This window comes from Pygocentrus nattereri, chromosome 5 (genome assembly GCF_015220715.1).
Source record: "Pygocentrus nattereri isolate fPygNat1 chromosome 5, fPygNat1.pri, whole genome shotgun sequence".
NCBI lineage: Eukaryota > Metazoa > Chordata > Actinopteri > Characiformes > Serrasalmidae > Pygocentrus > Pygocentrus nattereri.
The window spans coordinates 34016769-34034610 of record NC_051215.1 but is presented as its reverse complement, the minus strand read 5'-3'; the positions used below and the strand labels follow the sequence as shown (position 1 = coordinate 34034610).

The window sequence follows — 17842 nt, the reverse complement described above, 5'->3', positions numbered from 1 at the left end:
TTGCTTCCAGTTGCACCTTGGAACTCAATAATGAGTTGCAACCGAGGACAGATGATTTTGCACACTGGGTGCCTAGGATGCGGGAAGGTGTTGCTAGTTAGGGGTGCTGAAATTTTAAGCAGCATATACATGATGTGATTGATGATGTCATGCAAAATGTTTAGCTTGTTTTCATTTGGATTTTTTGATGCTTTACATCAAACAGAATGTTTCATACTGCACTGTAAAGAGTCAAGAGACGACAATATATACATCTAACGGACACATCAGATCGTTGATGCACATCTTTTCTCTGGTCTCTCATTCTGGAGGAACATTATGAGCTGAGCTGAGCAAATGAGCTGAGAGGAGACCAATCAGATTGTTGATGTCTGGCACTGTAACCAATTGTGTCAGGCCCACAGTCACATTGCCAGATTTAACACTGGAAAATGCACTGAGCGGGAGATACATTTAGTAAAATGTTATTGTTACGTTAGATGATTTTTACGATTTTAAGCTTTGGGGCTCACAACTGGCCTCTGTCTCTGCATACACTTTCTGTTTGCACCTCAATCTGCGCGTGTTTTAGTGATGCACCCCAAAAACAGCTGAGGTCGTCGAGGGAAGTGATTCACCTCACTGTAATGAAAACACATCACTGACTGAAACGGGGAAAGGCCACTGCAGATTTTGAAAACATATAAACAAACAAATAAATAAAAATAGAAAAATAGAAACTCCTCTCTAAAACAAGCATGGGTAAGTCCTGCTACACTAAAATTATAAAAAGGTTCAAATCTTTGTTATTGCTGTTTTTAGCAGATGCAGTTCTGAAATAACGGGATGCTGCAGCACCCTCAGCACCCCTCAGAGTCCCTGCTACATGCTTTAGCACTCGGCAGTTCTATGAGCTTGCCTTGCCTACAACGTTGCGGCTGAGCTGTTGTTGATCCTAGACGTTTCAACTTTACAGCATTTACAGTTCACAGGGGCAGCTCTAGCAGGGCAGAGTTTTGACTAGATTGAAAGGTGTCACACTATGACAGTGCCACATTAAAAGTCACTCTACGCTTCAGTATAACTCATTCTACTGCCAATGCATGTCTGTGGAGGTTGCCTGGCTGTGTGCTCAGTTTTATGCAACTGTTAGCGATGTATGTTGCTGAAATAGCTCATCTTTCAAAGTGAGACTTTTTCCTTTCATTTTGAACTGAAACAATTATGGGATGGCCAGCATTGGTCTAGCAATCAATGCTACAATGTCACTCTGCAGTCCAGCTGCAGCAGAGGCACAGGAGTGTTGTGAAACTGGAGCGTGTGCAGGTAACTACACTCTCTCTGTGAGACAGAGAGCTTTTGTGCCTCCACCTTCTCTCAGCCTCGCAGGCCCGGAGAACACTTGCACATTACAGAGCCACGGGACAATCGGCTCATTTAACACAGGCTTAGAGTGCTTTCCCCTCTCTTTTCTTTTTGTGGGTGGGGAGTTTGGATTCTTCTGTTAAGACAGCATTTGAGAAAAGATAAGGTTGCAACTTGTTCTTGAAGGTATGGCTGATTCTTTGAACAGAGAGAAAGAAAAGAGAGGCTTTGAAATTTCCCCTGCATGTTTCTTTAGTGTACTAAAAGGAGGACTCTAATATTTTACAATCAAATCTCCTTCTACTACATTTGTATCTTACAGTTGATTATCCCAAAGATTTCCTGCACTAACCAGGCTAAGAGGTTTTCCGTTCCACAAGTCCACATGCACACTACAAAATATGATATCCTGTCAAGTAAAATTATCTTAAATATAGGCAAAAAATCTTATATTTCTCTTGTAGAAATTGTTGTAAGCTTTTTCTACTCTATGTCTATATCTATTTCTAGATATTTGTACTTGTTTTAAGTAGTTTTATTAAGTCAAATAATCTCAGTATATTGGCAGCTAATTTTGCTTCGTTTAAGAAATGTGCTTAAAACCAGCAAAACCATCTGCCAGTGTAGTGAGATAATTTGACTAGAGAGCTAGAAAATCTTATAATAAATGCCCAATCATCTCGAAGTTGGAAATGTTAGATATATCAACCAAATGTAAGATCATTTCACTGACATGATACCATTTTTTGCAGTATAATGGGAGCAAATGGGCCACTTCTCCAGCAACATGTCAACATCATGTGTTAGCTAACCATATTCTAGAAATGTTACAGTTGGATGCAAAAGTTTGAACGCCTGAACTGAACAGATTTTCTGAAAGTTTTGGTCCATAATTGAATTTCTTGCTAAGGTTAAAACATTCCACTGGAAAAATCTAAGTGTGAAAGGTGCCATGACTTTTGCACAGGTCACATTTGACATTTTACGTTAAATCCAACAAAGGAACAGCGACTGTGCATTAAAATGTAAAGAAGAATGTTCTCTGTGGAGGATGTATACTTATTTTCACATGTTCACCCTGTGAACCCAAACTTTTGCATATCACTGTACACACAGAGATTAGGTGGAGTGTTTAACCTCTTTACACACTATGGAGGAGAAATTGCTCATATAAACAAGGCTTTGTTCACACACTGTGCCACCAACAGTGCAATCTGCAGTAGTTTGGGTGCTGAAAGTCTCACTTTGAATGCGCTGATCGTCACTCGAATCGTTCTGCCTCTCCTTTTCTTTCTCTAAGGCTATTGTCTATGCTGTAGAGCTGTGTACAGGGACCTTTGTCTCCCAGAAGGCCCATTAACCCCTGATCTCTGTGTTAGATCTGCGTCTGGCCTGGACCCCCTTCTCTCTCCTCCCCCTCTGTTCACACACTGACGTTCTTTCTGAAGTCAGGCCCCAACGCTACACACGGCTCCCTCCTCCCCATTACTCCATAACAATGTTGTAATTATCACAACAAAGATGAGTCGTCATTCTTGGGAGGCCTTGTCTGGCCTGTCATAGTGCCTTTCATAATGTGCCAAGCTTATTTGTTTATTTGTTATTTTATTGTTGGCATGACTCCCTGACAGTGTTAGGAGGTTACAGGCTAAGTTATATTATTCCATGAATTTGTAACAATTTTGAGTATGATTACTTTTTGAAAAGAATAACAGCTGGTATATGATGACCACGTTTTATTTCTCTATGGTGATATTAATCACAATAGAGCACTAATATTTCTTGTATGTATAACGTCCATCCCAACAACATATATATGTTGAAAGTAATCTATGACAATATGGAACTGAACCCTTCAATCATATCCAAAAATTTGAAAAACCCTGGTCTAATTTTAGTGAAAATAAGTTAACACATTCTCTACAGGGAACAGTGTCCAAATGATATTATCTAGCCGAATTTAACATTTTGGAAAGAAAAACATGAAATATGAAGTAACTTTTTTCACACGCCACATTACATGTTTTCTCCCCAATATGTTTAATTCAGCAAATAACAGTAAATGTGCATTATAATGTGCAGAAGCGTGTTCTCTGGAGGATGCATTCACTTATTTTGAACATATTCAGTGCTCAAACTTTTGCCTACAACTGTATATAATACAAAACAATGTGGGTCAGGAATGAAACGCGCTTGTGAAACGTGATGGAAAGAACCCAGTAACATAACAGGTTCACTCTGGTGTGACTGGCCAGCTTTTCTCATTGTCCTTTTTTTTACATACTCAAGGTACATGTGATGTGGTAATGTGAGCGCTAACCAACAGAAAAAAAAGAAAAAAGATCCAGTGCAGCCAAATCCAAACAAACACAAAAAACCACCCACTTATGTGATGTTTGATACTTTAGGTCAGTGATACATGAGAGCAGCCATTGATGGGCATCTTTAGCTTTGCCTTTCTTATCACTAGCCTGGGCCCCTATGGTGTGTGAAGGGTCCTTATGTGTGGCTCTGCGTCTGCTTAGCGGCCTCAGGAATGAGCAAAGTGGTGTGGTTGTTGAGGAAATTATCCTGTTTCCTGGCTCGGAGGCCAGGGAATACAGGGTTACAGTGTGAAAAACCTGTGCAGTTGTTTTTGCCTGGATGCCGGGCATCCCCCAGTGGGAGCACCGCACCCCTGCGTAGTCTGGAGCTGGCACAGAGGTGCAAACTTCTACACTGACCAGTCCTCCTGCTAACCTAGAATACACTGGACCTGCAGTCATCACTACTGGAAGAGGAGTCCCTGCATATATTTTTACTGAACTAGTTTTACATTCTGGATTCAAAACATTGTGCACTTCAATTCCACTGAGTTTTCAAATTTTCTGCAAAATTAAATGGTTAAGATATAAACAGTGCCGTTCAGAGTGGTTTGATGTGACATGCTCCATTCTAGAGAAGCTTACTGAATCAGCATTCACAGCAGTGGCAATAGGAATGCTCCCTCACAGAAAGCTATTACATGAAATGGTTATGTCTGAAACAATGTCCTGTGATAGTTTTGATTCAATTAGGTATAAAATCTATTTTTTAAATCCATGCAGGGCAGAGAGGTGCGTTGTAGTGCCCAAAGTAATTTTTGAGAAATTGCCACTGTTTTATCATCAACATTACATATAAAAACACAGAAGACACATGTAGGTTCACTGACACTGAGACCTCTGTTTCCTGTCTTAATTTAACCATTACTTATAAAGAAATCTGGGTCTGAAAGTTTCTCTACAGTGCACTATTTCACATCAATCCGCTCTGAATGGCTGCGTTCACATCTCAACTCCACACATCTTTAGGATACGATTCACTACACCGTGTCAAAATTCCCTCTGATATGATTCAGTTCAGAAATAATTCAGATTTATTCTTAAAAATATGCTGAATACACAAATGTGATGAGAGGAACTAAGTTACACAGCAGTGGAATGTGGGCATTAAAGAGCTGATATCATGGGAAACAGTAAAAGAGTATGAATTAGTGTGTAAAGTTTTGTCATTTCTAGCACTGAAATGTCAAATGGATATAAAAGTGTACAGTATGGGCCCTTTAAAAACAACACCAAGATAAGTTTGAAAATACATGACACATGTCCATTTCATTTTGAGCAAAACGTAAGTTAAATTTATTGCTTTCATTATTATATTGTTGTTATTGTTGCTGCTGTTGTTGTTGTTGGGGCAGCCACTTTAATGCATTTTACCCCACTAGAGGCTGCTAGGACAATTTAGTAATTACTATGAAACAGCATTAATAACCTTTTTAGTGGCCAAATTACATGTTCTGCTGATTAAATGATCTAAGTGAAAGTAAGTGAACACGTTCTCAACATGGAACAAACATTTACACATTTTAATACACGGTTTATTTGATGAATTAAACATATTAAACAATAAATACGTTTTATTTATTCCTATATGTTAAACACAGTCAGTAAATACAAATTAGGCAGTAAAGGTTGCAGAAAAAAGTAATATTTAAATTGGTTCAAAATCCACAAAACACCCATTGTTCAAACTTTCGCATTGGAAAATGCAGTTACATTTGAATATTTTCTGCCCTTCACACCGAGAACACTTCATGATGAAAATGACCTGGAATAAAATCTTGTTTATATGCATTAACATTAAGAATATTCATGTCCTTTTCTTATAACGTTACCATTTTGTAAATACAAAGTCTTCTTATGACAGCAACAACATGTAGATGCTGTAGGTGATGAGTGTGAAGTAAAAGCAGTGTTACTGTACTAGAATCACAAATCATAACTGTAAATCTTCAGAGCTTACGGTGTGCTATTGCGTTTCTTTTTCTCAGTCTAATGAAAAATGCAGTCTAATTATCTCTGTACATCGCCTTCGGGAGTTTGGTGTACTATTGAAAATTCCAGACATGCGATTTTGAGAGGGGAAACATTCCTGCTTGGAATAACTCTAGGCATATTTCCATGTATGCACCAAAGCAACAACGGGAACAAACACAGGAAAGCGGTTCTTTCCTTCCAGTCGCTGGGCTGCATCTGAGAATGAGCTGACAGGTCTTCTGTTGAACTTGTGCAGAGGAGGTCATCTCACCACCAATCTTTAACTGTGAACAAAAGGAGGTCTTACAGAATAAGCCTGAGGTGTACATTTGATAAGACCAGCTAGAGGAAGTGCGGTACGTGTGGATATGGACATTTGTGTTCCTGCTGTTTCTTTCCTCCAGATCTTTGTCCAATCTTATTACATTTTAGCTGCTGGAACTCTGTTGGGTTGTTTGAATAAGCGGCCTCTCTTTCACTGCGAGTGAGTAATACTATACACTGACCCGGATCGCTCTCTCATTGATGTGCAAAGAGCTAAAACAGTGCAGGAAGTCCAGCGGAGGCATTTCCTGCATGGTTTGAGTCACCCTGGTGTAGGGTCACTGGAAGCAGCAGGAGATCCTTTAAAATGCCCGCATTCTTAATAACCACCAATACACATGGCGTTTGATGTTTCTTTTTTCAAAAGGCACTACGGCTGAAGATTTTTCTTTTTTTTCCTGTTTTTTACTCCAGCATTATTGCATAGTAAAGCCACAGGCGGCCTTGATGTGGCAGTGAAGTAACAGATGATGCTCTGCACATTCTCTAACTGGGCCGAAAGTAGAAGGGACGGGTCGTTCTGCGCAGTGTTTTCATGTAAGTCAGGCCTCTGAAAATGTACTCATAATTACTTCAGAATCAAAAGGAAATTTGAAGGACAATTCCACCAATTTTTCTACATTTCTGCATAATTCCATCATTGAAAACACTGAGTGTTTTGACGTTATATTGTAGAGATATTTACCAACATGATTTCCTCTCAGTAATGGTGATGGGAATCAGAGGTTGCAATGTCAGCAACACAAATATTAGCCATTTTATTTGCTACCCAAAATAATCAGTGAACCTACACGTGTCTTCTGAGATTTTACATGAATTAATCGATTTAAAAAAGTACATTTTAAGCCAGAATTTCCTCTCAAAACTATTGTAAAACAACGTCTCACTCCTCAAGCAATGTATTTGTAGCCATTTCATTTAGAACATTTCCAATGGTGTGATGTGAGACTCTTAGTTCTTATCACTACCATCATGAAAAATTCTGACTTGCTAAGGGTCCCTAGGATGGGGGAATTTTGCATGAAACCCTTCTGAATCAATTTGCTTACATCTCAACTATTTCATTATACAGAGGTTTTGAAAAATCAGTGGAATTCCCATCAGAGACTGAACTACTCAGCCATTCTACCAAAGTACATGTTAATTTCTGCACCTGCATCCTTGTCCATTTGTTCAGGTGCAGTCTTGGTAGCTTCCCCCCTTCTTGTAGCACTCATTGTGTTACTCCTTAGGCACTAACTAGTGCACTTAAACCACTGTCATATACCTCTCTCACCTGGCTGCGAATGGCACTATTGTCAAGGCCCTAGTGGGATATTACTCTCTACTGTTTATGTAGTTCAGTGCAGTATTGATTACATAAAAGCTGGTTTACAGGCCACAGGAAGCTGAGCAAATCTTCATAACAGCCACATTTCCACATCTATCACTCTTTAAACTATCCCCCATCACCATAACTGTCTATCACCAAGAACCTGTCTTTATACTTGAAGTCAAGTCTAAAATCAGGGTTCACCATTTTACACTGTCAACTTAAAATTCGTCATATCAAACAGTTTAAAAGACATTTCCTATCGTTTCCCGTAATCTTCCATCAAAATGTAACATTTGTTGACCTCTAAAACACCATATACCAGCAGGAGGGGGAAAATAATATTAACTTATAATATCATGTTTCACCTCCCCCTCCCACCACCCTCATCTATCATCAAGAGAAAATACATCACAGTATATAGGGAGTATGTGCTACAGTTTGCAATATTATTAAATCTAAATCAATTAGATAAATGAAAAATGCTAATTGTGCAGATGTGTTTTCTCTGTAGAGGACTGTTACTTTCACCTACAAGCTGCTTTCCACCTGGAAAAGCGTTTAAAATGATTTCAAATGAAAAAGTTTTTTTCGTTTTAGAGACTTTGCACAGGCCGATATTGGAGTCAGATTACTATTTCCCACATTAACTTACCGCACTGTGCAGTACAAAAATCAGACACCCTTCATTTAATTCATTTCCAGTCAAAATGGCCATTAAGTACAAGTTATTCATTTTTCAGCATCAGGATTAAAGAGAAACTTATATTTAACAGAAAATTACACAGATGCCTCAGCAACTAAAATATAGTACGATCATTTTCAGTGTTTATTGTGTCTTTATTACAGCTTCCATTCTTTTCATGAGACAGTTTTCTGAGAAATCTGCTTATACTTAATGACTATTTTGACTGGAAATTAAATATATGAAGGGTGGCCTCTGAATTATACGTTATACTTAACATTAAACTGTCTTTTGTTCCTTTGTGCAGAATGTAAACTGGCACAGTATAAAACTGTCCAAAGATTTTTTTAAACACAGGCAAGCTATGTTCCTTGGGCCAAACAATCCGCCTTCACTCGCAAACATGGGTTAAAGTTGTGCGTGGCAAAAAAAGAAAAACTGTGTTTATGAACAAGCTCTTTAAGAGACGACGACAGACTTACCATATGTCCATTTAGTTTCAGTAGCACATGGGGTTTTTTCCCTCATGCTTAATAGCACTTTGGCTTGTTAGCGGCTCTTTATACATCAGCACACACCATAAAGATTTAACAGGGAGCGGTGAACAGCGTCTTTGATCCAGTTTACAGCCCAGTGCTTACACATGCACTCATAATAAAACAGTAATGAGGGAGAGACGTTTCGTGCAGGAAGAGCAAACTCACTGTCAATGTGCATGCACTAAATAAACCAATTCCACTAGTTTCTTCTGGAAGGCTTCATGAATTTGAAACGTAGTGGTAGAGATCCATTACTCACTAAAGAGTCACTTAGACAAGACAGGCGCCTGGAATGTTAATCCTTTTCACTCTGAATTAGTAGTGGATTATTGAATTTGACAGAGTTGGTGAGAGTTTGTTTAAACACATGTTTACAGCTAAGCTCACATGCTCATTAACCTTAGGGGCCGGACACGGACTGAGGCCATCTGAGACCGAGAGGGATTTTCAGTGTAGAATCCCCGTCCCCAGAGGTAATTATGTCCATGTGACTTAATCATGGGTCAGGGTGAACAGTTACACCTTTACAGATACACACACACACACACACACACATATATATATATATACTTATATAATAAAATATATAAAACATATACATAAAAGGTTGACCAGTGAAATGTGTTGATTTTCTAAATGAAAGTAAGTTTAATGAATTGTAAAAAAACAAAGCGTAAAATATAAAATGTGACTTTTGCACAGACCACATTTTATGTTAAACTCAGCAAACAGTAATTGTGCATTAAAATGTGTAAAACTGTGTTTTCTGTAGAGGCTGTGTTATCACTTTTAAAAATCAACAAAACAAGTAATCTGATAAGGGGTTTTAACTTTTTGCATAAGAAAGTACCTAATACTTTGACAACATTCTATAGTACTATATTATAATTTGAAAAAATCTGTAATATTTCTACCTCTTTATAATATTCATGTCATAAATGTCTAAACCATAGTATAGGAAACTGTAATAATTCTAATAGGAGGCTTCAATAAAGCCTGTTGAAGTTCATGTATGTCTTTTTCATAAATGAATGTTTACAAATGCTTAGAAAAAGAGTATAGAGATGCACTGTGATCAAATATGTGCCTTCATTCAAAACAGAGCTCATTTTGACCACATCATGTTCAACATTTATATGATAAAAATGCGACAGAACCTGTTACAATTAATCTACAGTGATGCAAGTTTGTGTAGTTAAACCTTGGATAAACATTTTCTACTATTATTATCTATAATTTCAATACATTATTAATTTAGTCTATTCAATTGACTACTATTTTGAAGACATCTAAAGTTCTGGTAAAAACTCACTTTATAGCCTTTATATACTTTATATATGGTTTCATCAGCTATGAGAGAACATATCCCTGCCGTCAGAATGTCTAAACGTCTCCATTTTTGTCGGTTTTCACTTTTTGACCTAAGTTTAAAGTATGCATTGCCCTTTACATTGTGTGTAAACTTCATTAAAAAACTCTGGTTCCTTTTCCTGTCAAGTTATTATATTGGAGATATGAGGTTTTGTTCTGACAACAGTGATATGGACCCAAGATAATGAGCCAAAACGGAAATAAATGGAGCCCAATTAAACCTAGATGGCATGAAAAATAACAATAAAAAAGCACCAGAAAATTAGATAATCCAAATATGTATTTGCTGCATAATCGGGAACTAAGCATCTCTTAATGTTCACATGTATCCCCAGTATGTGAAACAAAACACTGCTCAGTAAACATCAGGATGCTGACTGCAATGAAAGCCTCTGAAGTGGGTGCAGGCTGTCACGCCTGCGTCCAAAAGCACCCACAGGGTGATTTATAGTGGGAAGATGTGATGTATACTTTACATATACAAAGGAAACATAGTATCCTGTTCCACTGCTGGCCCCCCATCTCATGGTCAGATGCAGCAGTTGCCTTTTGGGGGTCTGTCGAATCATTCCACTAGAGCAGCAGTGCTTTGATTTCAGGGAGCTGATATATGAGGTGACTCTCCGCCTGTAAAACATGAGTCAAACCCTGCACTGATTGTGAAGGTGGAGGTGGACCATGCAACATGGATCCACTACAAAGGTGGTCACCTAAAACATGAAAAGTTAAAACTGAAGTAAAATGAACCCTTTAAAACTAGCAAGTTACATGTGTTCATGTACAGATTGTATGAACTTTAATTATAAATATAAAATTCATAATAATAAATATATCTTCAGTTGAGCGCTGTCGCCTCACAGCGAGGAGGGCCTGGGTTCAATTCCCCAGCCGGGTGACTGGGGAACTCTTTGAGTGGAGTTTGCATGTTCTCCTTGTGTCTGCGTGGGTTTTCTCCAGTTTCCTCCCACAGTCCAAAGACATACAGTCAGGCCAATTGGACATGCTGAATAGCCCCTGGGTGTGAGTGCCTGTCTGCGTGCATCTGTCTGTCTGCCCTGCGATAGACTGGCAACCTGTCCAGGGTGTATCCTGCCTTCCGCCTGACGACCGCTGGGATACGCTCCAGCACCCCCCCCCCCCCGCGCGACCCTGAGGGAGAACCAGCTTAGAAAATGGATGGATGAATATCTTCAGTCAGGATTTCCTCAGGAGCGTACCATCAAACTGTTAGTATGAGGAATAAAAACAATAAGAACACTATACTGTGTTTTTGTGAAGCTCATCTCATGTTCCTTGTTATGAAAGAATAAACTACATTTTTGCTCATCAAGGTACAAACAATGTAATTGTACGTTTAAAGGTACAACAGTAGTTTTAAGATCCAAGGGATGTGTGGAGTCAGTACAACTCAGAAAATATAATTTTAATAGATTATAGTACAATTTTGTTCCTTGACTAAAGGTACTGAGATGTTCCCTTCAGGGAACCACCCCAGTGACAAGAGGCACTGCCCAGGTGACAGTTTCATACCCTTATTTCTGAGTAATGTACAACTGAATAAAATTAAGCAAGTGATAAATATGTATATATCCTCATGATCAGAATCCGTTTGAACCAATATTGGCCTTAGGATTAATATTGAAAAATTAACCACCATTTGTTTTAAACCTGCCTTTTTGCGTCCTGCAGTGGTGCTCTCTGCAGCAGGACTTTCTGCTTAAAGACAAGGGAAAAGCCTTTCTGACGATGTATCTTGAAGGTAGGAGGAACATATGAAAAACTACTTTACGAGGAAAAACGGCTTTAGGAGGATATTTCTTTCTGCTAGCTGGCTAATGCCAGATAAGCCATAGCTACTCTGTGAGGAAGCTCAATTTCATGCCTATATTTATTAGCCTTTACATCAGTGGATATGCTAGCCATCAGGAGTATTGCCTTAGAGGAATTCCCTGCGGTTCTATGACATATTTGAATAATGTGTACTGGGGTTTTGTAGGAAACAAAATTGTGGATTCTGTCAAATCCATCGCCCCGAGGGATGCATGCTGTGACACAGAGTAACAGCTGGGTTAGCTACATAACATTAAAAGTGGCATATGAGGTGCTAGTTTTAGGCCAGAGTGTTCATTTAAAGGAATGGTTTGCCAAAGATCAAGCATACACAATTTTCTATTAAGCCCTGACGTAGCCAACTAGCCAAGATATGTTGGGTATTCACGTTTTGCTTCTTTAGTTCAGCACTATGACTATGGAACTACGAGGCTAATGTTGCTAACAAACACTTAAGCTCAGTAGTCACCCAAATCTTTTGTAGGTACATTCCCAAATGTCTCAAACTGCATTCAGGTCTTCAGTAAAGAATGTACTTTAGTCCACAGTGTGGCTTCTTACTAAATGAACTAAAACTCGCGTGTATTAAACGGTAAAACGCGATTTTTTCGCCGAGCCGCTCCTGTAAGTTAAAATCAGTGTCTCCAGCTGCACCTGCCTAGCAGGACGAGGACGAGCACGCCTGCGTCATCGTTATAAGCGCTCTTATTGGTCTATGGTTAGCGAAGTCGAGCGCCGTGACTCCGCCCCCTCTGCCACCGTTGCCTTGGGAGCGAGACGAGCCAACAGAGCCGAGAGCGCTGAGAGGGGCGAGCGGAGCTGCTAGGGAATGAGACACGCTGAGGGGGAAACAGGGGAAATTGCACTCGGTGGTGGGTGAGGCAGAAGACGTGGTCGCGTTTCTGCCTCGGGTGGTGTTAAAGATTGTGTTCTAAGGAGAAAACGCGGAGAAGCGATGTCTCAGCAGCAGCGGGTGGTGCAGCTGTCAGCGGCGTCGCTGGCTGTGGTGTTGTGGAGGGAGGAGGACAGCTCGGCAGCCGCCGGCGGAGGAGCCAGTGCGACCTGTACGAACGGGCAAGAGGTTTTCATGGATTTTAAGTCCCAGAATCTGCGCAGCTTCTGGAATAAAAGACTCGTAAAGGCAGTGGCCGAAGTTTACTTTCAGGGATGGATGGAGAATTCCGTGCTGCTCGTTCAAGGGAACGGCAGTAATTTGGAGGTGTTGAGGGAGGCGTGGATGCGGAGGGCGCTGAGGTCTCCGAGAGGATTCACCATCAAGGCAGTGGGTAGGTTCTCATAAATGTCTCATTTTGCTTTATGCGGCGCTGAACCCTAAACATGCCAGGCGTGCAGTCTGCAGGAGGCGAGTTTAGCTGTGAAGCTGTGGATAAGAGCAAAGTCTGCATTAAGGCTGTGGATTGAGTCCCGTGGGAAGGAAGCGTCGTTAACATTGCACTTTGAGTTGTCATACAATTTTAAAGGCCTGGACAGCTCTCAGTAGGTCAGTAGGTTTAATGTCTTCCTAGAGCCTCTGAGGCTTTAAATGTTACACCAGTGTCAGAATTGTAAACCGTGGGTGTTATTAAACTACCACTACTGCAAAGCTAGTGCCCCAAAGAACAGCTCCTTTTCATCTGAAAAAGCAGAATAGTGTGGTTACATCTAATCTCCACCCTATTTAACAACCGGTACTGATCATACTGATTGGTGGGCTTGGGAGCAGCCCATGGTAGCCACTTTGCATATATTGTATAAAGCTATGCATTGTATGCTTCTTTTATGTGGACTCTAGTATAACTAATCTCTATCAGAATTTCCCCAAGTGCTATTCTAGTTTCTAGTCTCTGCAAAGTTGTATTAGTAAAGTGTGGCCCCATGAACCCAACCTGACTAGCAGTTCTGGGAGATATCTCTGCTCTCATGCTCGAGGCATAAAAGTGTGTGCAGCATTACTGTATTATTTCCAGATGACAGGAAATATAATTTCAGTGGAGAGCGGCCTTTAACCTCAGCACACCGACAACACCCCTGCACTGCCTGCAGCATGAGCTCACTTTATATGAATTACACTCAGAATCTCAGCATTCTAAGCACGTTTACCGTTAAGGATTCCCTGCCTGGGACTTTACTGTATAAAGGCAGAAGTTGTTTTTGTTGCACACATGTTGAGGTGGCAGGTCTGTGGCCCCCTCACACATGATTGCCACTGCTGGGTGGCTGCTGGTTCACCTACACAAAGCCATCACTGCTGTGTGAGATCAGCCATTTGCTCCTGCTGTCAGGGCCCTGGAAGGTGGAGGTCAGTGTGTGTGTAGAGGGGGAGCACAAAGCTGAGGAATTTGGGGGCAAGACCACACAGTGGGAATGGATATGTTGGTGGGGGACTCAATTAGGTAAGACTGAGATCTCCTTGAAAGTTCAGATGCATAAGCACATGTATTTCCTATTAAGTTCAGATCAGATGTGTTCCATTGTCATGGGATGTAAGCTCAGCCTTAGTGTCACTGTAATTTACTACCCCTTCACCATATTGCATAGTGCAGAGGTATCTCTTGTCCAGTGACTGCTCCACAAGGCCACTTTATGCCTCTTGGTCATGGACACTGATGCCTCCTCACTGCACAGCAGAAAGCTGCTGTTGCTTTTATTGCACCCTGAAAGAGACTAGACATTTTGTGTGGTCAACATCAGAGCCTCTACTGTTCATGGAAGATATAAATAGGTCTGAACTGGTGTGTGCAACTTTGCATCAGATTTGCATTTTGTGCTATCTGATCTGTTGTTGATGCATGGAAAAAAGTGATGCATTTAGAGATTGCACTATACCACTTTTTCATCTGTTGATACTGATCATTATTACTGATATGTTTCACTGCAAAGCCTGAAATAGTCGTTTAAAAGTCAGAGGCATCGGGTCGGCCTCAAGTGCAAAATCAACAGTATTCTGATTAAGATATGATGATGGTAGTAGATAATTCACTTACACCCTCAGAAGACATGCCTTCACTAAGTATGAGTCCTCTTTACGTACTCTTTCAGCATACTCACAATCCAGGGTTCACATTTAGGGCTGAAATGTTACAGGATTAGATCACGTTAATTCTTTTTTTTGTCCCTGATATCTGATCCATCATTTTCTGTTGATATGTGCCTGATACTGATCCCTAGTATCAGATTGGTTCTGTCTCTAGATGTGTGAATTAGTTAAAATGTCTACATAATTTCCACATTTTCAAATTCAAATAAATGCATGGGCTCACTTCGGTGCTGTTTTTTTTTAAAATATGTATTTCACTTTTTAAAAGAGAAACATGCCATCATAAACATTCAGTTAAGTCCACCTTGCTCCAGGCCTGTGTTTAGTCAGCAGGAGCTGGTTAGTGCCAGCCTGTGATTACCTATCAGCAGATGCGATGATGAATTGGTCCACCTCCCCTTATTCTGTGCTCCTGATTATCAGTGTACATTAAGTGAAAAGATGGATTGTTCTCTGGGGCCGCCGCCGTCTGACCCGGCAGGGTGAGAATGACAAGACCCTGTTATTTTTTTTCAGTGGTGGAAGCCTGTTGTCCATGATCCCCAGTTTGACCTTTTTTAAGTTGCAGTTGTTTCCAGAGTCTCTTATGCCCGTCTTCATGAATGCTTTAACTTACTCCATTTCCACTGAAAGCACTTGCAGCCCAGCTCCATTTACTTACATTGTTGAAAGACAACAGCTTAGCTTGAATCTAAATTGGAGTTGAAGCAGGATCTGTGCTATTCAGGACTCAGGGGATCTTAATTAAGTTTGTTTGTGAATAGTCAGTGTATTTCTAAAGTGTGTAGTGTTACTTAAAACAGTGGCTCACTATAAGAAACCTAAGCAGTCGAGCTGAAATGCTCTTTTTCTCTACTGAAAGGAGTTTACTGTAAATAATTCCTGTAGTCCACATTAAGAGTATAAAAGTTGTGCAATTCCAAAATAAGTTCTTGAGGTATACGTATAGTTAGACGCTGTACATCACAGTGATGTGTTTTGACATGCTTTAATACTCAGCAGTGGAATATAGTCTCGTCAAGGCCATTTCTGTACGGTGTGCTTGTGTAGTGAAATTTGAAGCTCTACTCACAATGGTTGACTGGGGCCTCTACATTATTGAGAGGCTCCAGATCGAGCCACAGGGATCTAAAGGGTAACACATTCATGCAGAGCCGCACTAAGCTGCATAGAGGTGTCCAGTACCAGCAGGCACTGTTAATATGTGCTGTGTAATCCTTAAACTGCAAGAACCTGTGGATTTAATAGTAATAACTAAGGAATAAGCCTGCCGGTTAACCTACAGAAGTTATATGCTGTCATTCAATATTTTTCACTCATAACTCATCAAAACTAGCACAGATCATAAACACTTCCTTTTTGTAAGTAGAAGAGGATATTTTAGTATTAGAAATTTGATAAACAGTTGTTGTTGTGCAGTCTTGTTTTACAGAAACAAGTACCATCCATCTTTTACTTTAGGTTTTCTAATGACAAATTACACATTGATGCATATTATCCTATTAAAAATGAAGTCATTTTTTCCTATAGAAGATATTTGCTTAATTGCATCTTATTACTGTAAGTGTAGAGCCAAATACAGCCACGCCACAGTAATCTTGTGGTTCAGGTGACTATTGTTAATATACATCAAAACAAATATTAAAACAAACAAAAAAGCTGGAAGTGCACCTGTTGAATGTAAATAGAATGTGTATGTAATTAGTTGTGGAATAAATACTTAAGTTACATTTGAATAATACAGAAAAACTAAATTAGTTCCTTATAAGAGTTAAGGGGTTAGGGGTGTCATGTCTAACCTGGTTGAAGTCTGTATTTACATAATTCCTCATTTTCTTATTCTTCGGTGCAACAGGAAATGTTTTATATTCAAGAGAGTGTTCGCAGTGTTACACACTCTGGTATCTTGTAGTAATCTCTGACTGACAGCGATATTGAGAAACATGACAATGGGAACTTGGGAACTGTGGTTGTCTGGGAGTCAGATTGCTCGATCCCTGATGATTGGTAAATGGCTAGTACAGGACTGAAGGTCTGCTCATCAATGTGGGGGCATGTCTCCTAAATCTAAGCATATTAGCCATGACTAGGCTCCATACTGGACTGCTGTAACCAGAGGGGAGCACCCTGTGGTGCTTAAGCATTGAAGGTTGCCCTCTCATGTTAACTGGGGACCAAAGGTCACTCCTCCCTGTCCTGTCCTCAAGGAGCTCATTGCGGACCTCAGCAGATAAACACAGCAGTTCCAGGTGTGCCCCATGCACAGAGGAGGCCCAGTTCAGCCAACATATGCTTGTAAAAGAACACAAGCCTTTTTACCCTCATTAAAACAGAACTTGCTTTCCTTCCTGAAATTACTTAATGAGGACCAATACGAATATGTTTATGCAATTAACATGTCTGAACACTGCAAACAGTGGATTCTAAGGCACAGTATGAAAACATCTATATTTATCTGGATGTGGTAACTGTGCAAAGATAATTCAAAGCAAGTGACAAAACAACTAGAAAGTTGGAGGGACAAGGGGTTTCTGGATATCCAGTGTTGACAGACAGAGTATGTTGGATCTAGTTTCTAAGAAGGCTACCACTGGAATGTTTTCTTGTGGTAACCAAACACCAAACCAAAGTCTACCACAAGCAGCTGTGTGTGATGCCTCCTTGACTTCACCCTCTTACTCCAGTGAAACCTCGTATCCTTTATCCATCAGCGTAGTTAAACAACCTCGACGGCAAACAGATGGATGGAGTCGGAGGCAGGAGTTGTGATCTGGTCACTGGATTTCTCCCCTACTCTTGGAGCCTCTGGCTGTTTCTGTCCTTATTCAGGCTAAATTTACTTTTCAGAATTACATCTCACCCTGTGACTTCAATTACCTCAAAATCTCCCAGCCTGAATATCGTCAAAACACGACACATGAGATTTTCCATTTTGAGCATGAAAACCCTCCAGATTTTGGAGCACAAGGGTTTATGCAAGGCACAGTGGTATTTCTAAATGTGTAATAAGGGGAGTTTTTGTGAGTTGTTATGAATCTTTTTCCTCTCAGGATGTAGCCGAGT

The 17842-nt window shown here is 40.1% G+C and overlaps 1 protein-coding gene across 1 annotated transcript in view; it reads left to right on the top strand.

Annotated features, from left to right (window-relative positions):
* Positions 1-12520: 12520 nt before the first annotated feature.
* stox1 (storkhead box 1) overlaps positions 12521-17842 on the top strand; it is a 20957-nt gene continuing 15635 nt past the window's right edge. The window contains exon 1 of the mRNA XM_017725540.2: positions 12521-13028. Coding sequence (XP_017581029.1) covers positions 12698-13028 — 331 coding nt within the window. The 5' untranslated portion in view covers positions 12521-12697. The remainder of the gene's footprint in view (positions 13029-17842) is intronic.